This window comes from Trichoderma aggressivum (assembly GCF_033847375.1).
Source record: "Trichoderma aggressivum f. europaeum strain CBS 100526 chromosome Unknown scaffold_014, whole genome shotgun sequence".
NCBI lineage: Eukaryota > Fungi > Ascomycota > Sordariomycetes > Hypocreales > Hypocreaceae > Trichoderma > Trichoderma aggressivum.
The window spans coordinates 559,653-585,033 of NW_026946380.1; the positions used below are offsets into that span (position 1 = coordinate 559,653).

The 25,381-nt window shown below is 50.2% G+C and overlaps 6 protein-coding genes across 6 annotated transcripts; 3 read left to right on the top strand and 3 right to left on the bottom strand.

The window, feature by feature from the left end:
• Positions 1-170: 170 nt before the first annotated feature.
• Positions 171-2,399, top strand: Triagg1_4568 (uncharacterized protein; the record flags this gene model as incomplete). The annotated part of the gene is made up of 6 exons (XM_062898985.1): positions 171-302; positions 403-501; positions 844-902; positions 1,171-1,243; positions 1,362-1,943; positions 2,055-2,399. The coding sequence occupies 6 exons, from the start codon at positions 171-173 to the stop codon at positions 2,397-2,399; spliced, it is 1,290 nt and encodes a 429-aa protein (XP_062756585.1).
• A 1,428-nt stretch (positions 2,400-3,827) lies between these two features.
• Triagg1_4569 (uncharacterized protein) lies at positions 3,828-5,961 on the bottom strand (the record flags this gene model as incomplete). Its single annotated transcript, XM_062898987.1, has 3 exons — positions 3,828-4,075; positions 4,135-5,734; positions 5,782-5,961. The coding sequence occupies 3 exons, from the start codon at positions 5,959-5,961 to the stop codon at positions 3,828-3,830; spliced, it is 2,028 nt and encodes a 675-aa protein (XP_062756586.1).
• Positions 5,962-12,963: 7,002 nt separating this feature from the next.
• Triagg1_4570 (uncharacterized protein) lies at positions 12,964-13,473 on the top strand (the record flags this gene model as incomplete). The annotated part of the gene is made up of 1 exon (XM_062898988.1): positions 12,964-13,473. One exon carries the CDS (start codon positions 12,964-12,966, stop codon positions 13,471-13,473), a length of 510 nt encoding a protein of 169 aa, XP_062756587.1.
• Positions 13,474-14,068: 595 nt separating this feature from the next.
• Positions 14,069-18,721, bottom strand: Triagg1_4571 (uncharacterized protein; the record flags this gene model as incomplete). Its single annotated transcript, XM_062898989.1, has 1 exon — positions 14,069-18,721. The coding sequence occupies one exon, from the start codon at positions 18,719-18,721 to the stop codon at positions 14,069-14,071; it is 4,653 nt and encodes a 1,550-aa protein (XP_062756588.1).
• Positions 18,722-19,418: 697 nt separating this feature from the next.
• On the bottom strand, positions 19,419-20,886 carry Triagg1_4572 (uncharacterized protein; the record flags this gene model as incomplete). The annotated part of the gene is made up of 3 exons (XM_062898990.1): positions 19,419-20,568; positions 20,657-20,666; positions 20,793-20,886. The coding sequence occupies 3 exons, from the start codon at positions 20,884-20,886 to the stop codon at positions 19,419-19,421; spliced, it is 1,254 nt and encodes a 417-aa protein (XP_062756589.1).
• Positions 20,887-21,418: 532 nt separating this feature from the next.
• Positions 21,419-23,267, top strand: Triagg1_4573 (uncharacterized protein; the record flags this gene model as incomplete). The annotated part of the gene is made up of 4 exons (XM_062898991.1): positions 21,419-21,688; positions 21,753-21,941; positions 22,074-22,952; positions 23,154-23,267. 4 exons carry the CDS (start codon positions 21,419-21,421, stop codon positions 23,265-23,267), a joined length of 1,452 nt encoding a protein of 483 aa, XP_062756590.1.
• Between the last annotated feature and the right edge of the window lie 2,114 nt (positions 23,268-25,381).

The window sequence follows — 25,381 nt, forward strand, 5'->3', positions numbered from 1 at the left end:
TCAACCAACTGGAGCAAATACTACCGTCAACGGGTAATGTTTTAGTGCCTTAAACCGTTACTAGCAGCTCAACTGGCGAAGCCACTAAAAGTCTGGCTACTGACGCGCAATGATCACATCCTCCGGCATGCCGTCCATTGGCTCGTTTGGGAAGTCCAAGCCATCCATTGATGGATTTGAGGAAGATACAGATTGACATGGTTCACGGCCATGACTTTGATGCGCATCGATTGGCGGGCGCTTGGGCCACTGCAGCTGCTCTATTTGGCCCTGCAAAGGGCCCTGTGGAGCTGTCAAACGACGTGAGGGCATCAACATTTAGCGGGCTTCGTAATGGCGCCCAGCTGCTAATGGACCGCTAAACACTACAGGTAACCACTAACCACTAACCGCTGGGCGCAGCGCGCTGACAAAGGCTCCGCCGTTCCGCAGCAAAAGGATGGACCCGACCTTGCTTTTTCGTTCAAGGACACGCCGGAATTCTCCAGCCTCGGGTCGCCGGTAAGAACGACAAGAAAAAAACAACTAGAAGCCACAAGCTCTCCAGGGCTGTCTTTTTATGCCTTGAAAGCGTTGCCTGGTACATAGTAGTAGTAATACCTGTAGTACAGCTTTTCCAATCCCTTCCAACGGAATCCCCAGCCACTATCCGGCGGCTCAAATTAGCCATCGGCCGTACGTCATCCCCGGGGTCCTCTCTGGTTCCCTTGCCTTGAAGTTCTAGTTACATCTACCAGTACATGTGCATGTGTTTTTTTTTTCGGCCTTACTTTTCTTCACCTAACGTGCTCGTACAGTAGTGTTGCGCCTCTGCCATCTGCCGCTTTTGGACGCGCAAAACAGATTGCCGTCCTGAACCTCTTTTCTCCTCCTCCACCTCCGCACAACCCGAAGCAGCTTCGGTATAGCTACTGTATTGCTGCTGCACTTGTTTGTACTCGCACTGCGAAATTCCCCCACCAATTAGAGCTCTGTCTGTACTGGTCATCCATTCTTCTCGAACACCAGACCGTCTCTTCCGTCTTCACACTCTATTCACCACCTTTCCCTGCGTAGCTGCGACACCCCAAGGCCAAGCTTTCGCACCTGCTCTAGTCCCTTCGCCTAAGCATCATCACCACCTCCATCACCAGCGAGAAATCACAAAAGTTTCAATAGACGCTCTTCCAGCATGTCGGGGCAGAATCCTTATTCGCAAGGCCCTAACCAGGAGTCTGGCTACGGCGGCGGCGGCTATGGTCAGGTAAGCAGAATCGAGTCGTCCGTCTCTGCTCTGCAAGGGCGGTCGTGATCCGTGTGCAGCAAAGCAAAGCAAAGCAAAGCATTGAACCAAGGATGCTAACAAGGATTGCGCCGGGCAGCTGAACCCATATGCCACCAACACCAGCGACAACGCTTCGCCGTACAACACCGGCAACAACTATGAGCTGCAGGACTACAACAACCAGGGCGCCGCCGGCAATGGCTACTCCCAGGAGCAGGGCTCCCGGCCTTCCGTCCTGTCGCAGCAAGACTTCCTCAGCCGCGTGCAGAGCCTGCGCAACGACATCAAGGCCCTGACTGGCGACATTGACTTCATTGGACAGCTGCACCAGCGCACGCTCAGCGCTACTGACCAGGATGCGAACGAGCAGCTGGAGCACTACGTTACGCAGACGCAAGTCCGCAACACCGCCATCAAGGACGGCATCAAGGGCCTCGAGCGCGACCTGCTCAAGACAACAGACGCCTCTCGCACCACCAAGCAGACCCAGCTCGAGTCGCTCAAGACCTTTTTCAAGTCCGAGCTCGACAAGTACCAGAGCATTGAGCGCGATTACCAGGCGCGCTACCGGGAGCAGATTGCGAGACAGTACCGCATCGTGAACCCGGGAGCGTCGGACGACGAGGTGCGACAGGCCACAGAGGTTGACTGGAGCAATGAGGGTGTTTTCCAGACAGCTGTAAGTGATTTCCCCCTTCTCCCGAAAGGCTCGGTTCTACTCCCTTTCCCGCGCCTGTTTGTGTGGAGTGTATAAGCGTAAGCATTGCTGACCTAGCCCTTTTCTCTGCAGCTTCGCTCCAACAAAGCTGGCCACGCTTCCTCCGTGCTTGGCAATGTGCGTGCTCGCCACAATGAGCTCCAGCGCATCGAGCAGACCCTCTCCGAGCTCGCCCTCCTCTTCCAGGAACTTGCTGCCATGGTCGAGCAGCAGGAGAACGTGGTTGTTGCCGCCGAGGTGAACGCCGAGAACACAGTCCAGAACATCGAGAAGGGCAACGAGCAAGTCAGCCAGGGTATCGAGCATGCCCGCCGCACCCGCCGCCTCAAATGGTGGTGCGCCTTCATCGTCTTCCTCATCGTCCTCGCCATCGCTCTCGGTGTTGGTCTCGGTGTGGCTTTGACCAAGAAAAATTAATCTGGCCAATGTCCCAAATTTGTGTTTGTTCCTTTTCTTATTTCTCAAACTTCAAAGGGGGGAGCCTCTTTCTATGGCTCACGGGGCGTAATTAATTTTCCTTTTTTTTTCCTTCTTAGACCATGAAATATGTATCCAACTGCAACTGGGGGAGCACCACGCCTCTTCGCAGCGAACGACTATTTGTACAATCTTAATTCTTACTTTGAGACGCTACGCCAGGGACGAAGGGGGGACGAAGGGGGGACGAAGGGGGGACGAAGGGGGGGCGAAGAGTAGCGTTGATTGCAGCGGCCAGTGATGGGGAGAATGAACAACCCGGCGGGGGGAGAAAAAGCAGGTTGCGTGGAAATGGAGGGGAGGGTGCCGATTTGATGAATCTTAATGCCATGAACTCTCGGATGCTGATGACTTGGGAGGACGGACAAGGGAAGGGGGCACGGGAGTTCATGTGGGTGGTACGGATGAACATAGGATAGGGCTTTTTATAACTTTATGAAGTGGACAATGGCGAGGATTTGTTTTATGAGAGGAGTCTCTTTTTCGCGTGCTTTCCCGGTCGTACAAGTGATGATAGTAATACATGCATCTGTCTGTCCATCCATCCCATCTATCCATACCTAGGTACACAAACAGGCAACCCCAATGCTTTTGCTGCTTGGCTGCCTCTCCTCGTACAACTTTTTTTTCCTATGGGCGAACAAATGGTGACAGATCCAAAACAAAACAGAAAAAGGAAAAAGAAAAGAAAAAATACAAGTACAAATACAAAAGATCGAGTACTTCTTGACACCATTACATATCGAAGGACGTAAGATGCCATTATAGTATCAATGTACAGAGAGAGGTTTCATTTCTGCATTAACAAGCGAATTTTTTTCCTCCATCTTGTTTCCCCCTTATTTTTCCGTACTCCCTCCCCTTTTCAGGCTATCCAGTCCTTTGCACATTTCTTCTTCTTCTTCTTCTTCTTTCTCTTGTGCTTCATTCATTCCCCTTTCCCCTTTTCTCTCTCTCTCTCTCTCTCTCTCTCTCTTCCTTACCTATACGCCCTGAACCATGGAGCTAAATCAATTCCCCGTAAATTGTTTTGGTGGTTTTTTCTTTTGCCTTGCGCCACAGGACCAAGAGAGGGGAAAGGCGGAATGCGAGCCCGAAAGAGTAGAAAGAAGAATTAAAGAAAAACTCCTGTCAGTTTCCTCCAACTCTCACATCGTTGGCAGTATAAAATATGTTGTGCCATGTACATCGGTGTTACATGAGCACGTTGGATTCATGACTTGTCACACGCAACAGCCTGTATCTGTGCATGTGTGCGTATCCGAGGGCGATCCTCCCATCTTTGTTTTCTCCGTTTTTTTGCTTTTGTTTTATTCTTGACTTTGGGGATGTAAACCTACCCGCCTGGCATCATGGTGAGATGCAAGCCTAAGGCATACGCAGGCCGGGAGGACCGCCTGGGCCGCCTGCTAGCCTTTCTGCCAGCTTGGGGTACTTCTCCGTCACCTTGACCTGGGTTCGTGTGGCCTCGGCGTATGAAAGAGCGTTGACAATCTCGCCCTCGGTTCGGGCAAGCTCGGCAGCGCGCTCAAAGTACTTGAGCGCCTCTGTCACCTTGTTCTGCTGCAGCAAAAGCTGTGCCATGGTAGCAACAGCAATATCACACTCGGGATCGACTGTGTACATCGTTAGCATTGTGAGATAATGGGTGTTTTTAAAAACAGGGGACACTGACTGATGAGGGCCTTTTGGCACAGCTTCTCGGCCTCCTTAAAGTCCGCGCTTGACTGGAAGAGAGCCAGAGCCTTGTTGATGAGGGGCAACACGTTCATGGACATGGGCTTGGACTGCTTCTCCATCTCCATGGCGGTGTCAAACTTCTCAATGGCCTCGGGGAAGTTGCCCTGGTCCAGCAGCAGCTCGCCGTAGTAGTTGTAGACGTCGGGGACCTTGGGGAAGTTCTTGATGCATCGGCGGAAGGTGGCCATGGACGAAGCAATGGAGCCCATCTTGTACTGCGTGACACCCAGCTGAATGTGAGAGAAGATGAAGTCCTTGTCCAAGTCGATAGACTTCTGGTAGTCCTTCTGCGCGCTAGCGAGGTCGCCCTTGATGAAGTGAGCCTGAGCGCGGTGGTAGTAGACGTCGGGGTCGTCATTGTCCTGCTCGAGGGCCTTGGCGAACTCGGCGTCCGCCTTGTCGGGCTCGCCCAGCTCCAAGCTGATGCTAGCTCGCTTGATGTAGCTCTGGGTCATCGTGGGGTCGAGCTCGATGCTCCTGTCAAAGTCCTGGGTGGCTTCGGCGTGGTTGCCGAGCAGGGTGCGCATAGTACCCCGCAGGTTGTAAGCGAGAGCTTCGTGCTCGCCGAGATCGCCCAGCTCAATGGCCTTCTCGAACGCTTGCCTGGCCTCCTCGTATCCTTCAGCAGTCTTCTGTTCCAATCCCTGGAAGCCGAGCTGCAGCTGTCCGAGGCCAGTATGGTAGGGGAGCTCGACTGAGTCGTCAAGAGCAGCCGGTCGAGGCTTCTGTCGGAAGCTCTGAAGGTAATTGCCGACGAAGATGGGGCTGGGAAGCTTGGCGGGCCTGGACGCCATGACCTCCTTGGCCTTGTGCTCGGCGAAGACCTTTAGCAGCCTCTCGACGGCCTGGGCGGTCGCCTCGCTCTTGAAGTTATCGATGATGCAAGAGGCAGTGAAGTCGAGCAGGGCCTCTGAGTACATCTTCAGGTGCTCGTAGGCAGTGGCGCGGCGGTTAATAGCCTTGACGTAGTCGGGGTCCATGGTGATGGCAGCCGTGGTGTCCTCGACGACCTTTTCCCACTCGCTCATGGCGCTATAGCAGGCAGCTCGGTTGGAGTAGAAGACGGCATCGGGCTTGCAGAGAATGGCCTGGGAATAGAGCTCGATGGCCTTGTTGTACGCCTTGTCTCCGTATGCCTTGTTACCAGCCTGCTTCAGACGAGCGGCGTACTGCTCTCGAACGTCCGAGGTCAGCTGCAGGACAGAGGCCTCGTCGACTTCCGGCAGCTCGGATTCGGTCTCGACGGTGGCTTTGGGCTGTGAGGCCTTTGTGTCGGCGGCCTTGCGCTCGGCTTCCTTGCGCTTCCTCCTCTCTTTCTTGCTGAGCTTTGGCGATGCATCGGACTTCTGTTGCGAAAGGCTCGAGTCAGAATCAGAACACAATACAGCTTTCTCCACGTTCACCTCCCTGTCCATGCCATCCGGGTTGTTTTCCCCCCCGGCCCAATTCGGCGACGACGGCAGCACAGCTGTGCGATCCATATGGTATGTCGTCATGCCTAATTGAGCATCGCATCCCCAGACAACCCCTCTATGCTATGCTATGCTATGCTAATGCCATGCAGGCAATGGGCAAAACGTACCGAGTCGGAATTCAGGTAATAGACAACACCAGCACCTGTGACGACGACGGCCACGCCGGCAATGGTGTAGACAACGGCCTTGTTCTCCGACACCCACGAGGATATCCGGTCCCAGGTGGAGGAAGAGCTCGCGTCGACGGCGATGGCGCCCGGAGGCATTGACGGCAGCGGGTTGGACATGCTGGGGGCGGGACGAGGAGCGCTGCCAGGTCTGGAGATGGAGGCGACAGACGCAGATGCTGCTGTCGATATCGATGATGTCGGGGCGCAGGAAGAGCGGCAGCTGCTGGGCACGCGCAAGAGACAAGGAAATGATGGCACAGAGGTTCAATCCTCTCTAGTCGAAATTTCCACGGGCGGTTACTAACAAGCGATCGATTGAGCGCAAAAAACCACCCACTTGGATCCCAGCCCACTGAACCTGCGCCTCTGCTATTTTTTGGTCTCCACCAGCTCCAGCTCTAGCCGCTGAGAGAGAAAAAAATGGAAAAATCAAGGCTGGAACACCTGCATCGCATACGCACCACCGGGTCGCCTGCAGATGCCTGAGGCAGCGTCTAATGGATTGATCTCTTCTACTTGTATACGGCGCATGTATTTTGGTTTTAATGTTTGAATATCCGACCTGTAACTGTTTGCTTTGCATCGCCTCCAATCTAGTCTACAGCGCGCCGAGGTCTGGCATTTATACGTGATTGATTGGATAAGGCATGATATGATGTTGATGACATGACTAGGTAAGTTGTTAGTACTAGTAGGGCAGCGCAAGGTGATATCATAGCAGCTGGCGAGAGGCAAAAACCCGGCCAGTCGCGGATACTGCAAGTGTCCCGTTGATTCGTGTCATATGCCCATCCAGCCATTGGCCCATTACACGCTGCGAACTGCCGCCTGTAATATCTGATCCATTCCATCTGTAATAATGCTTCTGCAAGACATGGAGATCTAGATACAGGTGAAGCTGCCCACTCAGAGCTGCATGTGAGGAATACATTCGATGTGCATGTGCCCAAGTTTCCAGCCTGAAAATGCCGTTCGGCTTCCATCGCGAGCCGCGGTAATTCCTAAAGCCGATTCGTCATTATTTTCATCCTGCGAGGCTCTTGCATTGCCCGCTAAGTGGCTGCTTGTCCATTTTTATAGGTACTATAGCCATTTAAACTTGAGTGTTTGAGATGCGCACTGTGAGCCCCTCCACATCTCCAGTTCGCGAGAGCTGCTTTTATACATGCACTTGGTAAGATTGGCCTGTTTTTTGGAACATCCTTGACCAATTTTCATATGAGATTATAGTCTATATAGACATTCATACGCCCTTCATATATCTTGTACCTTCATTCACCCATATACATTAGTATTCTCTCATTACTTGACTAGTAGCGCACAGATTCGGATTTCAACTTGAACAGTCACACAACGACACGCTCAAAGACCACCGCATTCACCATCTTGTTAGTGCAAGAGTAAATTGGCCATCATGGCGGACAACTTTTCTCTCTTTACGTCTCTTCGGTATGACCCTGTTTTACTAGAGGTTGCTTCCAAGGACATCGATTACGCTGGATGGAATACCGCCAACGAGTCGTCCTTTTACATGCTCGACTACCATCGCGATCGTATGCTACGGGCAGCAACCCATTTCCAGTGGGACAAGGCTGTCCAACTTCTCTCAGGTCAGAAGGGCTTGGAAACATTGATCAAGGCAGCTGAAGAATTCATCGGTCCATCCCAAAAGACTCCTCTTCGCTTCAAAGTTGTTGTCAGCCGTGAAGGCGATATGAGCTTCGAGAAGAACAACACAGCTGCGGTTGGCATTGAAAATCTATTCCCTCTACGGCTGCCTTCACCCGGTGCTCCATCCACCTCTCAAGAACCTAAGAAAAGTCCATGCTGGGCAATTGTGCTCGACGATGCTCAAACGACATCGTCAGAATACACGCATTTCAAAACGACAAAGAGGGAAATGTACGATTCTTCGCGCCAGAGGCTTGCCATTGCGCTGACCGATGAGCGGGAGGTCTTATTGACTAACCAAGACGATGGATCCATCATGGAGGGAAGCCTGACAACGCCATATTTCTGGCGAGATGGACAATGGGTCACTCCACCAGTTTCTGCGGCCTTCAACCCGGGGGCTGGAAGTGGTGGCCAAGACGGTACCTCGAGACGATGGGCCTTGGAGAGGTGAGCTGACGAGCTTTAATTGAAACAAAATTATATAGTAGGACTGGCTAACGACAGAAAAAACAGGGGACTAGCTATTGAGCAACCAGTATCTGCGAATTCTTTGGTTGATGGCGAAGAGTGCTGGATTAGCAATGGTGTTAGGGGCTTTATTGCTGGTGTTGTCCGTCTTAGATAGTACGTGGACTCTATGATTTCAAACAGCGACACCATATTCTTCCTCGAGTGGTTAAAAAAAAAACAGTTAAACAAATCTTTAGACACCGCCTATCCATTGAAAGCAACCATATATAATTGCTTTTCTCTTCGGGTATGGTAATGATGCAAGATGATGTGATTTGCCTGCGTTATGTAGGGTATGTTCTTGGGCGGGTGTTTGGTGACCTAATCAAATGAAATTGTATGGGCAGCCCGTTTATCACCAGAGTGTGACATTTGTTTCTCTATGCGACTCGTAAAAGTTCAACCAGCTTCTGATCGGTTTCATTCGCCTTTTACATCCCGTCTTGCATAGTGGTGATCGTTGGTGATTCTACCTATTGGGCATCAATCCACTCCTAATACAGCAGAGACCTGCAGACCGGTAAGCCTGCATAATAGTGGCGGTGGCACCTCTAGCAAGCGATCCTCTAATACGCGTTAGCAGAATCGCGTCCACTCCAGCTTCTTCTTTACAACATCCACCATCTACGAATACGTTACAAGCACTGCATTCTCGAGCCATCAAAGCGACGCGCTGCCATTTTGCATGGCTGAGTTTTAATCGCTTCCTCTTCCAAGCTGATACCATTTGATGTTCCATTGATTCAGCGCCCATCTTTTCGGGATCCATCAGCCAGAGTGCGTGTGCAATCACCATGTCGCCTGATGGCGGGGTTTCAATGCAAGAAGCTATTTCAGACGGCCGTGCCAAATATGTAGCCCGGCGTTACAAGCTGGCCCTTGGTTCTTTCACTGATGTCAGCAATCATTCGCCATAGTAGCATGCCCAGTCTCCCTGCTAACTGCCTTTAGGCTATCAAGCTTTGCCCATGTGAAAAAGAAAAGAGGAAGAGGAAGCGAAGCAATTCAGTGGACCAGGAGCTCGACCAAAATGCACAGCCAGACCAAGAAGCTGCCAGTTCGCCAACACTCGAATGTGACAATCCCCTTCATATCCAAGCTCTCAACTACCGAGCTGGAACATTTGAAAAGATCCCAGACCTTCGTCGCGCGCTAGCTGATGCGCGGAGGATGATGGACGTTGCGCCATGTTCGCCCGAGGTATGCATCTCTCAAACAGCCTCATCACGCACCGCAACCTCTAATTGCTTACCTTATCCAGGGATATCTCCGGGCAAGCAAGATTCTTCGGATGGAAGACAACCCAGTAGATTCACTCAAAGTATTGACGGATGGCATTCTGACGTTCCTTGAAAGAGGCGACTTTCAAGTCGATGATCTCCGAGTACGTTTCCTTATCTTGAGCTCTTGGCCAGAGGTAGTATACTGACATAAATAAAGCGTCTTGACAAAGCTCGAAATCCCCTCAAACCGAGATTTGCCAGGATTGACCCCCTGGGTGACTTTCTGAGTCTTAGTTGGATGTCAAAGGCTCATCTACCGCCGGAGCTTATACTGGATGTTTTTGGCCGCTTGGAGCTATCAATGCTGTGGTACGCCGCATAATCCCTCCATCTATTTTGGTCAAATGCTAACCTAAAGACTTTGTTTTATCCAGCCAATGTCTGTGCGTCTCCAAATCTTGGAAGAACGCATTAACAGCGCCAGCATGTGCACAACTCTGGAGATCCCTCATTTTCACTAGTGCTCTACACCAAAAGCCCATTTCATTCGACTCCCTAAAGAAGTTGCTCTCATACTCATCGAACAATATTAGGGAGCTTGTAATAGGCGATGCTCGAAAACTACACCTGGATCGGAGGAAATTCAACGCCTTCTTGAACGCCGGAACCAGATTGGAACGCTTGGAGGTAACTAACCCATTTGAAGCCGTAGACCTCATACGACCTCCAAAGCATCTCAAATACTTGAATCTTGAAGGATTCCATCGTTACTACAGGCCTAGCCATGCAGGCGCGGACCCCTATCAGTCCTTTCTTTTGGCCATTGCTCCTAATCTAGAGACCCTAATTCTATCGGGACTGCCTAGACAATGGTTCGACGAAATGGAAGTGCCCATGATGCCTAATTTGAGAAATCTCAGGCTGTCCAAGGGCAGAGAACAACCGTGGTCGTTGTCTGTTGTAAGGAGTTCAAATCAACGACGTTTCTTGGAATCACAGGCTAACTTATTTCAGTGTGCTCTGTTGAAAAATACTCCCCAGCTCGAACAGCTCTATTTGGAGGGCCTCGCTTTGGATTGCAGGCTTCCAAGGAGCGAGGAATTCGACAACTGCTGTGTTCCCAATCTCAAGTCTGTCACCATTGTGGATACGAAAGCGATAGTATTCGAAAGGGTGGACAACAACCTTTGGCTTCAACAACGCCGATCATCTGCCCTTGAAGCGCATAGATGCGTAACCGCCTTGAATGGTGGAAAGAAACTCAAGGCTCTAGATATACAGTATTATTGGCAGTACACCAACTTTGACCAGGCGACCAACGATATATTTAGTCGCCTGTACCAAGATCCTTCATACGAGTACGAAAATCTAGAATCCTTGCGCCTCTCTCAGCTTGCCTTGTCACCAGAGTCGGCAGAGAGGTTGTTTGCGTCGTCTATAAGATCAGGAAAACTCTCTTCGTTTGACATTTGTTTTCCTCTCCCCAGCTACAGCGAGTTACTCGGGCAAACGAGTTCGGAACACATCCAGAAGTATAAGTGGCTCGAAGGGGCTAGGAGCATTCGATGCCTCGGCATCTATGACTTCAGCTTCAAGACTTATACGAATGGAGTGGATCACCCGCTGGTCCAATTTTTAGAAAAATTTCCGCTTCTGGAAGAGGTGAAGCTGGGGTCAACCAATTCTGGGGCCTCGGAGTACATGCTCATGGTCGAAGATGTTTTGAAGTACGTGAAACTGAAACGAATAGAAGTTGCGAATATAGCTGGCGAATATTTTGATAGAGTTCGGCGGATGGCGAGACAAGAGGGCGTCAAAATGACCTGGGAGGCGCAGGAGCCAAAGTGGCCTAGGGACTTCAAAGATGACTAGACATAGAAGGAGAGAAGCTCTTGCACTCATTTATCGGTGTGATTTTCTTGAGATGGAGTACGGGAAACTTGTGGCATTGATGGTAGATCAAATTGGATACATGCAGCATTAACAGCGATCGGTATGATGACAGAATACGCATATTTTACGAGGATATCCAGGGCAATGGTTAGCGGGATAAATATTTACACTTTCAAGGAGTTGCCATCGTCATCGTATGCATTATTCCGATAAATCTCCTTTGTCCTCCCCTTTTGAACTTGGGATGGGAAATGGTGAGACTCATCTTTACGCTTCCGTCGATTCCCTTGCCCGAAACTTGTCTGTTTCTGTCTTCTTCCATTACACGGCACATTGTATGCTATACATCGGGTAGCTGAGAATAGCGGTGAGCATTCTGTTAATTCACTGAAGTTTTCGATATGGTTAGAGCTGGATAGGCGCATAATATGCCCTCGACGTGCGTCACCACCTGAATGAGACAGCATTCACTCTGCCAGCTATACTGGTAGTTGCTGGATGTGTTATATCTGTTGACTACTCACCAGTTTACTTGGCTATATAAACTCTGCTAACTACCTCGAGTATGGAGATCTCTTTGTCTCTTCAATTTACTCATTACGACAGAGATTTTACAGACAACATGTCATGATATCATATACTTGACATGTCTTTCCTCAGCAATATAGGCTGCGAACAGGCAAACAAGGCCTTTTACACACATACAACGACATCGTGTTGCTATATGACTTCGCAATCTTTTTGCAAATCCGTCTCTCCGGCTTGTTGTTGAATCTTCTTTTCGCGACATCCAACCTCTCTATTAAGACAACATACCGAGACAGGTAAGCTGGCTGTAGAGTCTCCATTTTTGAAGGGAGAGAGCTCCGTAATCGCTGTGTACGCCCCATTGATAACCGACTTATGTGCAGCGACGGCTCCCTTATTCGCGCAAAACAGGAGAACACGCTCGTGGAATACAGAATTTCAAATACAGACTACATACCCATATGCGGCTCTCGATTTGCTAAGTAGAAACGCAGATAACCGGTAGCTGCCCAGCGACTAACACAGAGAAGAACACTTTCAATCACCGAACTACATATACAGAGACATTGAACGCAAAGGAAAGGCGAGAACGACTGCTCATCTACACGAGTATCCGAGTATAAAGAGCTCCAAAGGACTACTATGAGATCCATGAAGCTCGAGGATCAAGTACGTGAGCTATTGTTCAACTTAGACAAGAGCCAGCTAGAGAAGCTGTGGAAACTTCACAAGTTCATGAGTCTTGACGACGACTAACTAGAAGTGTTACAGAGATTGTACGACAGTACGTAGACCAACGCTGATACTATTATCTGACACTTCGTCCAACAAATCTTGCGACTTGGCTGGCACGCATAGCGAGGAATCAATTCCCCCCGCCGGGAGTCGATGGGTGCCAACGAATAACAATACTTCTAAAGCGGACTAGAATACACTGTCAGCAGCTCAATCTAACTCCGCCGACTATTAAATTATGTGCATGAGAGAGTGGAAGATGAGATGATTTACACGTCGACAGATTTTTACTACGACGACGACGAGCCAATATGGGCGTCAACAGAAATTTACTACGATGAATATCACCCTATATGGGCCACCGATCAGATACTTGTTCTACCGTCAAGGCAACTATACTCGTATAATATCATACCTAGTCTGGATCTTCTGACATCTGCTACAATCGCTACCTCATTCCAGCATCTGATATTGCTGCCACTTCTTCTGGTGTCTGTGATAACACTACTACATTCGAATCACGAGACGCTTTCAACAGGTTCAAGATACTGGCCGCATGGATTTCACGCTGTCAGATAATCATAGAGCCCGCGTGGATGTACACGACTGGACTCGAGGAGCACTGTACGTGGCCGATATGAAAATCGTGAATGGAAGAAACGCGTACTCGGTCACGGTTCATCAACGAGTCATCGCAACATGCGCACAGAAGACAGAAGCCGTCGGTCTTCTTTTTGACAAGCTAGACTCTCTCGGCCACGTTTTCCTCAGCAGCAAAATGGGTCTTGGAAAGACCAAAACATTCGCAGCAACCGTGGAGGCGATGGCACGAGACATTGAATCTCGGGCCTCGCCTGGCGACGCGGTGTATCTTCCTACTCTTGTGCTTAACCCCGTGCCCGCTATTCATCAGACGCGCGCCGAATTCAAGCGCAATTTCCCTGGACTGAACGTTGTCCTTTGTTACTCTGTGAAGTCACAGGTGCGTAAATTCGGCGGAGCGAATGTGGTAGAAAAGGGGCGCCTTCAACCACATGATGCGGCTCCTCAAGTGAGAAAAGGATGAAGACGCCTCTGTTGAGTGGTAGTTTGGAGAAATGCAAAGTCTATCTTTCTTTTCTGGGTTTCTTTCCATTTTCGGTATTTCGGTTAGGGCTCTGGTTCCCTAAGGGTTGCTTGGCAGTCAAAGGACGAAGAGGGGAGGGACTACTAGATCTATCTACATCTACTAGATCTATCTATATTTACCAAATCTATCTACATCTACTAGATCTATCTACATCTATTATTACATGATACATCTGAAGAATTCACACGACGTCTTTGTAGTCGCTGGTATCGATGGTGAGGTCCACGGTTCCCTGCTTCTTGTCAGGGAGCTTCACATCTGCTACCATCAGGTTCTCGGAGACGGATCCCGTGGCGAAACCTCATTTGGGTCACGGGCACACCGGCAATCAGCTCGGCCTGCCGCAAACATGTTATTTGTGGACGTCAATGACGGTCAAGAGAAGAGACAGATTGCCAGGGTAGTACCCTGTATTAACTCATGTTTGGCTAGATTTCTACAGTAGCTCAATGACTGAATGACCATCGCAATGAATTCATGTTTACCCCCTTCAGGCCCTATCCAAATATACCCATAAGAAATTCATAATAATTCAGATCGGAACTCCAATCTCTGCCTTGATTTTCTCCAACCTCTCCAGAAACTCCGATATTACCTCGCTACTCTCAGAAATCCTATCAATAACGCCCGCGGATGTCCTAACGCAAAGCTGATTGTCCTCCACATACCAACACAGCGACTCCTCTAGAGCTCCCTCCAACCACATCTCATAAACGGTACATAGAGACTTCTCATCGAGACGAAGAATGAACTGCATTATACCTGATCCAGGATACTTCAGCTCAACCTCCATAAACCAAACCTTCAAATATCTGGGGGCTGTGTTTGGAGAAGTCATGGCTTGACGCGCAATATCTCGGATAAGCGCACAGAATTCTGGAGGAAACTCGCCATATTGGCCCTCTTGGATAGTAACCCCAAACTTGGCCATTGCCATTTCGAATACCCTGGTATGATCCCAGTGTGTGGCCAGGTATAGCAGAGCGCGGTCTCGAACGCTTCCCTCCCAAACTGCCAAGTTGTCCACCAGCATTTGCGAAACGCATTTTGGCAGACGGGGATGCTGGTTCATGATGATTCCGGCCACTGCTCTGTGAACCGGCTTTGTGCCCCCAACCATGGCGGCCACGCTGTTGAATATGACATCTGGCACTCGCCCATCATAGTGCTTTTGCCCCTTGGACGCCAATTCCGCCAAAATGTCTTCTTGGCTGCTGAAATAGGCGGCAAGAATGTTCAAGATACTGTAGCGGATGCCTGGGCCCGCGAGAATCTTAGAAAGTTCCTCCAAATGAGTTCCGTCGAAACCATTTTGGCCGAGAACTTCGAACAGGATGTCGACTACCAAAGTACCCAGACCGAGAGTGCTGAGCTCATCGCCCGGATATTTTGGACGACAGAGGTACTCCAAGATAACGCTTTCGATGCTCTCCAACTTCTTTGTGCAGTTTGCATCGTATAGCCCATCTTTCCAACGCTGAAGGGCCTGTCTTATCATTTCTTCTCTGTTGTCCTGGGGCACTTGTGTCTCCTCCGTTTTGGAGTTATCAAGAATAGCTGTGCTAATGTCCAAGGGCTTCATAGTCGTTGTCAAGTTTATCAGCGCTTCCTTAATCTTTTCAGGCTCGGCATATACTGATCTCATAGCAGTGCCTCTGTGTATTTTCGGATAGAGAGACTGATCGCGCGCCAATCTCTTCAAAAACTCATAGGCGTCTGATGGCAAGTCCAACATGGTCCTTAGCTCTGCCAAAACACCGACTCTAGTCTCATTATTGCGGACGTGTAGACAATCCAGTAAACCTCTTACGACCAAAGGATTGTACTCTGTCTCAGCCCTAGTCTCCGCAAGCTTCCATACAGTGACCGCAGCGTGTTGGTAAATACGCCTGTCCGAGTGGTCTAAAAGCTTAGAGAGAAGCGACATTGCGGCCGGAGTTGGCCGTGGCGTGTGCCAAAGGAGGCTCATTGTTGCAAAACTCAAGTTGAGAGTATCTTCATCGTACTCGTCTGCATCAGCGTCCCCGTCTGCAAAATCCCGAGACCACTCAACTACAAGGTCTACCAAGCTGGGAGAAATTCTCGGCCGTGCTATGAGCCCTTGGGCAAATTCTTCCCGCAAGCTTCTCCTGTAAAAGTCTATGATAACGGCTGCCTCTTTCAGAAGCCTTTCGGGGAATTCTGTCTCTCCCACCAGCTGGCGCACCGTTTGCCGGGAGATCTGAGACTCCAAGATGAGCCAGTCTATCATTTTGAGCTCCAAAGATTCGCGAATTTCCACAGATGAAGTTGGTTCAGACGTGTTGCTATTAATCTCTGCCAGGCAATGCATAGTCAACCGCAAATGGGCAGGACCAAGCAAGTCCTTTGGCTCTTCTTCTATTGTCTGGAAAAAACGACTCAATGCCTCTTCATCGCGCTGAAGTTGGATGGTTCCAGCAACAAAGCGCCAGAAGACATCGTAGCTCGAGTTATACTTCTCCATTTGTAGGAACGTCTCTGGTTTAGTTGGTGTTGCTTTCTTGCTAGTGTAATCAAATACTATTAAATCCTTCTTCGATATCCAGTGTTGTACAAAGAACTGTGCGGCAAACAACTCCTGGAACGTCAAATGCAGGAAGTGATAGCTTCGGGTGGTCGGCGTCAGTGGTCCGTCAGAGGTGCGAAGGAACGAGAGCTTATCCAAATCGGTGAACCATGATTGCATTTTAGCCATAGGGAGGTTGCCTGCAATGATGCTCTGCTGATTGTGGAATGTCGCGAGAACGGCCGGATCGAATTCAACCATGTTGTTGCAGAGCCCGGTGAATGAAAGCGATTGAAGGGCATTGATCTCGGCTTGACAAAGAGTTCTGATATCGTCCGAGTAAGAAGCTTGTGCTTCGTGTTTCAGCAGCGGTTCAGTACTGCCTTCGCGACGTTTCCCCAATAATTCCACGTCCTTGTTCCAAAGCGACCTCTCAATGGCGTGGTATAGTTCGGTCATGGTCTCTGGAGGACTGTTGCCGTCCAACATCCCAGCCATCATGCTGTAGCAGATGGCGTCAAGCTGGATCGGAATACGGGCCAACCCAGCTACCACAGGATGGCTCTCGATGAACGAATAAATTTCGCTTGCTCTCTCACTGCCATGTCTTCCTATATATTGCTTCACTTGATTAGGGTAGAAACCGATTGTTTCGAGCTCCAGGTCAATTTTCTGGAACACGTCACGGTTGACACCTCGCGGGCGTGTGGTTATAATGACCCGACTCTGATTGAGAAGTTTGAGAAGAAGTTCATTACCAGAAGAGTGTAGCTCTCGATGAACTTCATCGAAGCCGTCCAGAATAAAAAGCGTCCTACTGGGGTCGTCCGTAAACGATCTTCCCAGAGCCTCGCCGAGAGTACCTTTACCAGCCCTTTCAACATCGGGGAGAGGTCGGTTCAGAATATCTGCGATAGATTGCCCTGAATCTAGGCTACTCCTGATCTGGCGTAATGGAATCCAGATGACTCGATCAAAGAATCCAGCCCACATGTCCTTGTGGATGAAATCGTAGACCATCTTTTTGCAGAGAGTGGTCTTGCCCACGCCGGCTTGGCCACGGATAAGAATTCTTCGGGGTGGACCTCGGAGGATATTGTGTGATCTATCTTTCTTCCCATCAAAAAGAGTTTCCAAGCTAACACGGTCGGCCTCTGGTGGCTCCCAGACATCCAAACGACGGAGAATAGAAAAGGGAGAAGGTAGACGAGTATCGGAATCCCTGTTTTGATTCGAATCCATGGGGTTTCTAACAATAGCCAGATTTATATAGCATTCGTCTAGAGAGAGCTTGCTACTATCAAGGCGTTCGATTTTGAGCAGGTCTAGATCCGGGTCCGTATACTTATCCCGTAACACTTGATCTGCGTAAAACTCCCGGACCTTGTGACAACTTCGCCATGCGTTATCCAGTAATTGCTTTCGGGGTGGATGGGCCTTGGGTTTCGAGCGTTCTACATTGCTCAAGTATGTTTTGCGACGCCCGGATCTTGACAAGTTCGGGGAGTCAAGTTGCGGCGATCTGGTAACCAGCCGAGCCCATTCGAGTACACGACAGAACTTGGTCTGACTTGCTTGGGCGATAAGAAACGTCGTGAGAACGTTGACTACTTGGTCATGTTTCAAATCGTCTGCCAGTTCAAGCTGTGCGCATAGGCCACAGAGGAAATCTTTATCTTCGCGACAAGGCAGGTCTGGATGCTGAAGCAGAGCTTCCAGATGCTTTGGAGCATTTGCCCAAACCAAGCCATCAGTGGCTCGCAAAGCGACATACCAATCCTTGGGTTTCTTCAGCGTTTTGAATGCTTTACCCGCGTTGGAAGCGTTCTGAAACAATTCGCTGCATGATTTGATGGCCTCGATGATGGAGCTTATCAACTCGGGCACTTCCGTCAAGTCGACCAGTCCCTCAAGAAGCTTCGATGGATCGAGAGACCAAACAGAGCCAGCAACCTTTGCGCCGCCCAAGATGGTCTTGAAAGTGCTGGCTCCAATCTTCTTCCAAGGACACACGTCAGTTGGAATGGCCAGCAGCGCCTGATAGGAGTAACTCGCGACCTCGGCCAGACGAAGCTCTTTATGATCTCTGAGCTTCTCCAGCCGCTTCAGCAAGCTTTGCACTTTGAGATCAACGATGCCCCCCACCTTGACTTCATTCATAGCATCCAAGACTGCCGAAAGCGCGCGTATCGAGTTGTACTTTGTTTGACCATGAGCTGCATCAACAGCACTGTCCAGTGCGCTCTGGATCGAAAGCATGGCACTCCCGAGATTCAATCTCTTTCCAGCCAGCCCAGCCTGGCGACAGTGAAGAAACGCCTCGAATGCGCGTAGAAGCTCAACGTCCACGATCTTGCCGTCCACCGCAGCACTTGCGATAACATTGTGGAATCTGTCGAACACACGTACATAGTCGTCTTCAACGACGAAAGGCGCCAGCGGAGTAATTTCAATGGCATGTGCTTCACTCGGGCTCTGGATAAACTCGTTGATCACGGACTGCTGTAGGGCTTGCAATGCCTGCAATTCCCTGGCAGAGCGGGCGGTTGGCTGCCTCTCAGCCGCATCTTGCTTCGATGGCTGTGCTGCAAGGCTCAACCGGCGACAAAGATCATCCGTGCATGTTGGCCGACAGGAGCCCTCTCTAGAACTCGCCATCAGGAGCGCATGTCAGAAGTCCATGTTGCACTTCTGCGACTGACAGTGGTGAAGCGAACTTCTAGCTGTCGTCGCCTCGTGACAGCTCCAGCCGCTGTTAGTGGCTTCTGTGAATTTCCAATAGTGTCCTGCAGGGTTTCAGCTCTGAATACAGAGGAGGCGTAGCAAGCGGAGGTCAGGAAAAGCAAGGCCGCAAGATGAATAAGTGCATACATTCATCAATATAAACGCTCAATCAGCTCATTGAATAGTTCTTTTATAACGAAAATATATGCAGCTAGCATCCGAATTTAACTATATAACCATAGTAGCAGGTACTAGAGAAATACAGATATAGTAGCATATACTTAAAAAAAAAAAAAGAACAGGAGTTTAACTTAACGCGTGGGTGTTTGTAATCTTCCCAGTCTTGGTTTTTCTGTCCTCTGCTTGCATAGGCAGTATTTGAAGATCCTTGAAACATAAATTCACAATCCGCCATCAATGGCTTCGATAAAATCTACTCAGATAGCATGTTGGATACTCCAGTTACGACAAGCCGGTCATGAGCAGAGGATGGATATCACAAGTTTCTTCTATTTACGACGCATGCTACAAGGCGATGCAATACTCATATCATAAAGCTTCGTTGCTTCCATCATGTCCGCCCAACCTTGAATGATAATACCTGGAGTGCATCTGTCAGTAACTATCTCTCTCAGAGCGGCCGATAGTGTATTAAGCTCACATCATTCTTCCCCACGGCAACGACATCATCTTCAGATACCCTCATGTTTCCAACTCCTTCCACAAACGCAATCGGCGCATCGCCCATCACTTTCCGAGCAACGTCACCCACTGTCAACCCCTTCTTCACCAATACGCAATCTCTAAAGACAAATTTGGATTCGGACGCTCCAGAGCTAAACGTCGTCGTGTTTCGGACGGGGAAAACGGGTACCAAGCCGAGCAGCTCAGCTGCCTTGGACAGCACCTGTACGACTCCAGTCGATCCAAAGCGGTAGAGCACCATATCCTTTAGATTTTCTATCCGATTTCGGTTCTTTTCGTCAAGTTCTTTGAGGCCGCCGCCTGTAGGGTCACCTTGCTCGATGAGATCCTCTCTCGTATCGACAAATTCGCTACCCTCCACGTATTTGATGTATCCTTGCTTCGCCATTTTCCTCAGAAAGATTTCTGAAATGGCCGAACAGAGCACAACCGCATTAGGGTCCTGCATCTTGGCAATCTTGGCAATGTTCTTATCTGCGTCGGGATGATCGATCTTGTTTAGCGCTATAACCGTCGGGAACTTTTCGTCGATGAAGCAGTTGACAATGTGTTCAATCGTTTCGTCTGACCACTCCTCCAGCGGCTCCTTCACGCCTGATCGATCTATTGTCCGCTGCACCGTTACGGTTGTGGATCCGTAACCGGAAAACTGGTTTTGTAATGTCTCGACGGCCGTCGCCTTGACCGCGATATGCCGCCGCCTGATGCCTCCCCATTTCTGCATCAGGTTGCCCAGGATCCATGCAACAACCTCGCTGCGCAGCCAGGCGATATCGACCGAAGGATCGTAGCCTCTCGTCTCCTTGCCCTCCGCATCGACCGTTCCGGACGCATCAACGACGTGAATAAGCGCATCGGCATGTCGTAGATCGTCCAAGAATTTGTTTCCCAGGCCGCGGCCTTGATGCGCACCAGGGACTAATCCTGCGACATCTAGAAGCTCGATCGGTACGGATCGTCGGCCGTCGACGCAAGATCCGTAGTTGGGCTTGCATCTGTCTGATAGCTGGAAGCGCGCGCAGGCGCAGTCGATCTGAAGGTATCCTATCGCTCGCTGAGGATCAATGGTGGTAAATCTGTCGAACAGGAACAAAAGAGTATGTCCAAGTCAGCTTCGCGAGCTTTTATTCTAGTGGGAATGGGGTAAGGTGGGCGACTATTCACGGGAAGTTGCCTGCACCAATGGATGTTAGCCTTAGTATAAGCATCCACCGCCAGATGAGCGACGGCTCGTCTCTTTGCTGTTCTCTTTGCTTCATTTCTCGGTTTAATAGATGGGCAAATGAATGAGGCTACTGACCAACTTTAGAGGAAGCATCTGTCAAGCTGTTGAGCGTGCTGCTCTTGCCGGCAGAGGGCTTGCCTACCAGCCCGATGAGGGGATCGCGAGGCATGGCGGGGCGCGCGCGAAATCTCGACTGGGAGGATGTGAATGAAGATGATAGAATACAATGATATTATTGAATTGGAAAGTAGAGAAGCTAATGGCAATGAATCTATTAATGATGAGAAGAGCCGGAATGCGTAGGGAGACTGTGGGAAAGATGGCAGATATGATATCGCAAAAAAAGATTTAAAAAAAAAAAATCGGATCGGCAATATGCAAAAAGTTGGCGCAAAGTGGGCGACGCTTGTGACGAGCCGGCTGCTTCTGATGTCGTTCAATGTATCCAAGTGGTAAGCATGGCTGCTTCTGATGTCGCGCTGATAAGACAGTTACCTATTGGTAGTAAAGATTTACACCAAGATATATGTACTTCCAATCTGCCGATACTAGCCCCTCCAAGCTCATTTACTTCAAGATACTTCCATACTAAGCAGCTTGTATAACGGACGATTGAGTTTCATCTCCAACAAAGCAGATCATCACCAACGCCTGATCTTTCCTCGCTCAAGCAAACCTCTCAAGATATCTCACATTGTGATATGGCGCGTTCGCAGTTACCCATCGAGGCTTTCCCAGCCTGGGCTGCCCTGAACAATGTAGATTTTGCAAACGCAGAAATACGCAACATTGAGGGCAGAGGCCTCGGCCTTGTTGCCAAACATGATCTCACGGATGCGGGCCATGATGCTCCGAGCTCACAAGCGATCATTCGAATACCTCGGGATCCTGTTTTATCTGCAGAAACAGTAGAGGAATATGCCAAGGTTGATCGGAATTTCAAGCAGCTGCTCGATGTTGCTGGGCACCAAGTAGGTATCAGAGCTCATCCGTGGCAGAGTCCACAAGACGACGACGATGCTAATATCTGGAGAGAGCACCAGGGGCGATATCATGCTGTATCTTTTGACTCACATTATCCAATCAAAAGAAGCTTCTTCAAATGCCAGATTATTTGCTTCAACGCCGTGGACCGAGTATATCAAGTTCTTGCCTCAATACATCCCCATCCCCACCATGTGGACGAATGACGAGAGACAACTACTCAAAGGCACATCTCTTGAGGTAAATTGACATCCCCCATCTACTTCGATATCAACCTATCGGGGATTTTCCTATGTTGACACCCAAATGCCGCTCTCAATGCATGAAGCCGCAGCAGTCATGCAATGATGTACTGACAATCATACCACACAGGCAGCGTTGAGTGCCAAGCTATCTGCGCTTTCACACGAATATGATGAGATTAGCGAGCAAGCATCAAAGATACCCTTTTGGTATGATCTTTTCTGGGACACTGCAAAGGTGGAGGATTGGATCCTAGCCGATGCCTGGTATCGCTCACGATGTTTGGAGCTTCCTCGAGCCGGCCATGCCATGGTACCTGGACTGGATATGGCGAACCACTCACAGACCCATTCTGCGTACTACGATGAAAGTTCTGACGGCGATGTGGTACTACTTCCAAGTTCAGGGTCAAGGGTATTATCAGGTGAAGAGATTACCATCTCATATGGAAAGACAAAGTCACCAGCCGAGATGCTGTTTAGCTACGGCTTCATCGACCATGACCCCTCTGTTAGGGAACTGGCACTACACGTCGCTCCGTTACCCGACGACCCTCTAGGAAGAGCCAAACTCCGCGTTTACAATGGACCCCCCACGGTTCGGCTATCTCTGACAGAGCAAGGCGTCCAGTGGAACAGCCCTTTCCTATACTTGCTAGTTCTCAATGAGGAAGATGGTCTCGCTTTCCGCATAGCGCAAGACACGTCAGGGGAGCGCCAACTGAAGCTTCTTTGGCAAGACGAAGATATTACGGACCAAACTGACGATCTTGAATCGCTTGTGCAGAGCCACGACCTGTACCAAGTGTTTAAGCTTCGAGCTGTAGCCGTTCTGGAGGAGCGGGTTGCGATGCAGCTGGACAGAATCTCCTCCGGACTCTCGTACGGGGTAACGGAGCAACCACAAGCAGCAAATCAGCCGCGTGCGGAGTGCATGCTAGCGGCTGAGACTTTGAGAGATCTTGAAACCCAGGTCCTGCAAGGTGTGGCGGAGGCGCTAGAAAACGAGGTACGATATTTTTCTTTTTTTCCCTGCCCTGTCCCTCTCTCTCTTTTGGTGGTTTTGAGGCACGCTTCCCTGGTCCATGGGATTCCGATGGTCCGGGGTCCAGCCAGACGGCGGCAGATGGCTATTCCCGAACAAGACCAAGTCCTCAGTTTCAACCACAAAGTCGTGGATAAATGCTAATGCGACCACGTAATATCACAGAAAGCAAGGCTGCTTCTGGACGCAGGCGTAGTGACATATCTCGGGTCTATGGAAGATGCCCAAAACGAGCAAGCGTCTGAGCCAGCAGCCAATGAAGACGACGATTTCAGCTAAGCGGCCGAAATAGCCTGGCGGCGTGGGATGAACAGCCGGGGACGCGCTGATATAAACTCTAGCGTGGGGATCGACGATTGATCAGGGAGATGTTTGCGCCGGCTTGACCCGACAGGGAGAGGCAGTGAGAAAGAGGGCAACTATTGCTTGTTGGCCCTTTGACGCTTTTCCAGTCGAATTTGTATCGTGATTCCGCTCGACAAGCTAGCGCTGAGCTATTGACTGAAACGGAACTAAAACGCGGGTTGAACATGCGATCAATGCAGTGTAAGTGAATGCTCAACGGCCTTGTAGATTTGGGCAACCAGGTCTCGGTCATGAACATGTTGAATAGAACTGGAGAGCCGTCTGATATCTGGAGATGTTTGATCCCAAAAGATTGAATGGATTTCATATCGTGGTCATCTTCCGTTGTGTTTGTCTGTATGACATGACAAAGACGCTGGGATGATTTTAAACTTCAAGTTCTTCCTTCCATGCCACCATTTCGAGCGTGGCTGACGCTTCGAACCTTGAGTTGGGGCAAACGAATGCCACTAGCACCTCGGTCTTGGCACAAAATACGGGGAAACAAGTGCTAATCAATGCCATGAAGGATAATAGATGTGCCGACGAGCACTAAAAGTCTCCCATCTGGTGATGATCGGGTATGCTGAACGCATGGGAAGTGGGAGGATGAGTGTGTCCCGGGTGTGAGTGATTAAGCCAGGGCTTTTTGTGGCCTAGGCAAGATGGCTGCAGGATCAGAGAGAACGCGGCACCTCACAGCTAAATGCTAGAACCGAAGAGTTGCATGGCTCAAACACGCTCTCCTAGGCTGCATTGAGTCAACTAGGTATTCTTCACGTCCGTTCATTTCGGTGTCGCGTGGCCCGAGCTGGGGCAGAGAAGCAAGCTGACGGTATCCCAGGCAAGGGTCCGAGGCTGCCGGCGAGTGTCCGCTGCCAGTCGGTGGATAAATCTACGCCGATTCCATTGAAGTGAGATGCTTGGTGAATCCATCTGTGCTGATTCCGGTGCTGCCGTTTTTTTCTCGCGTGCGTACAAATAGATAGACAGGCGATAGCATCATCACGTTGTCGAAATGGCCCCTTGAAGAGGTCACGTTATGGAGGATGAGGCGAAGGCGAAAACCGCTGCAGCAGTACCCTAATCAAAAACCTGCATTCGGTACCCAGGACATCAGGACATGTATCCTCACAGTGGCATGAAACAGTGGCCGTTGGACAAACGCCACCACGTCCTTCGTAGTTTCTTAAGCCCGCTCCCATCTCCCGTTCTTGTTGGCCGAAATGTCAAAAGCAGCACAGTACGAGTGCGAGAGGTGAGAGGAGCTTGCTCCCCGGCTTTTCCCACCCCGCACTATGTGCGCCTTAGGGGGGCAAACCGCGGGAAATCTGGGGTAAATCAGGCCATGAGTCGAGATTTCTTCGGCGCTAGCTATCTGGCAAAGACTTGGAATCCGTTCTAGAGCTCGAGGGCCCTTGCGTGGGCTGGTAAGACTGCAGCGTCAAGGTGTCGAGGAGGACATGGACGTTGTTGGGACAATGGGTTGCATTTTTCTGACTGCGCTCGCTCGACCTGCATCCCCCGTCAGGCCCCGTACATCGGCCAGCCCTCGACTGGACGGACGGCCCATGTGGGTATGGATGCGAGTACGGCGGTCGGGCTAAAATGTCGCGATGCTGGGTCAGGGTTCAATTCCTTCAGCCAGCGAGCCTCACGTCGTAGAGTAGGTACACGTACGAGCAACGATGTTTGCGCAGGGTATGTCGTCCATCTGCCGGAGCAGCCAGTCGCTAGCATCGTTCCCGTGCAAGTGCTAGAAGGCAAACCCTTGGTGAGCTAGCACATACGAGCCCAGGTACCTACTCCGTGCCAGCAACTGGATATGGATATGGTCCTGGTCACGGCCATGGATTAGTAGATCGAGAGAGTCATGGCTAAGGCATGCATGTACTGTACAGTACAGGCAGAGCCGGGGGTGTGGGCGACCCTCGCATCTCGTGGCCTACCAGGGGGGCGACTAGTGAGCCAGCGCAGTGCAGAAAAGAAAAAAGACACCTGGAAACGACCTACGTCAAGCCCGGGACTGATGACAGCCCCAACGAAAG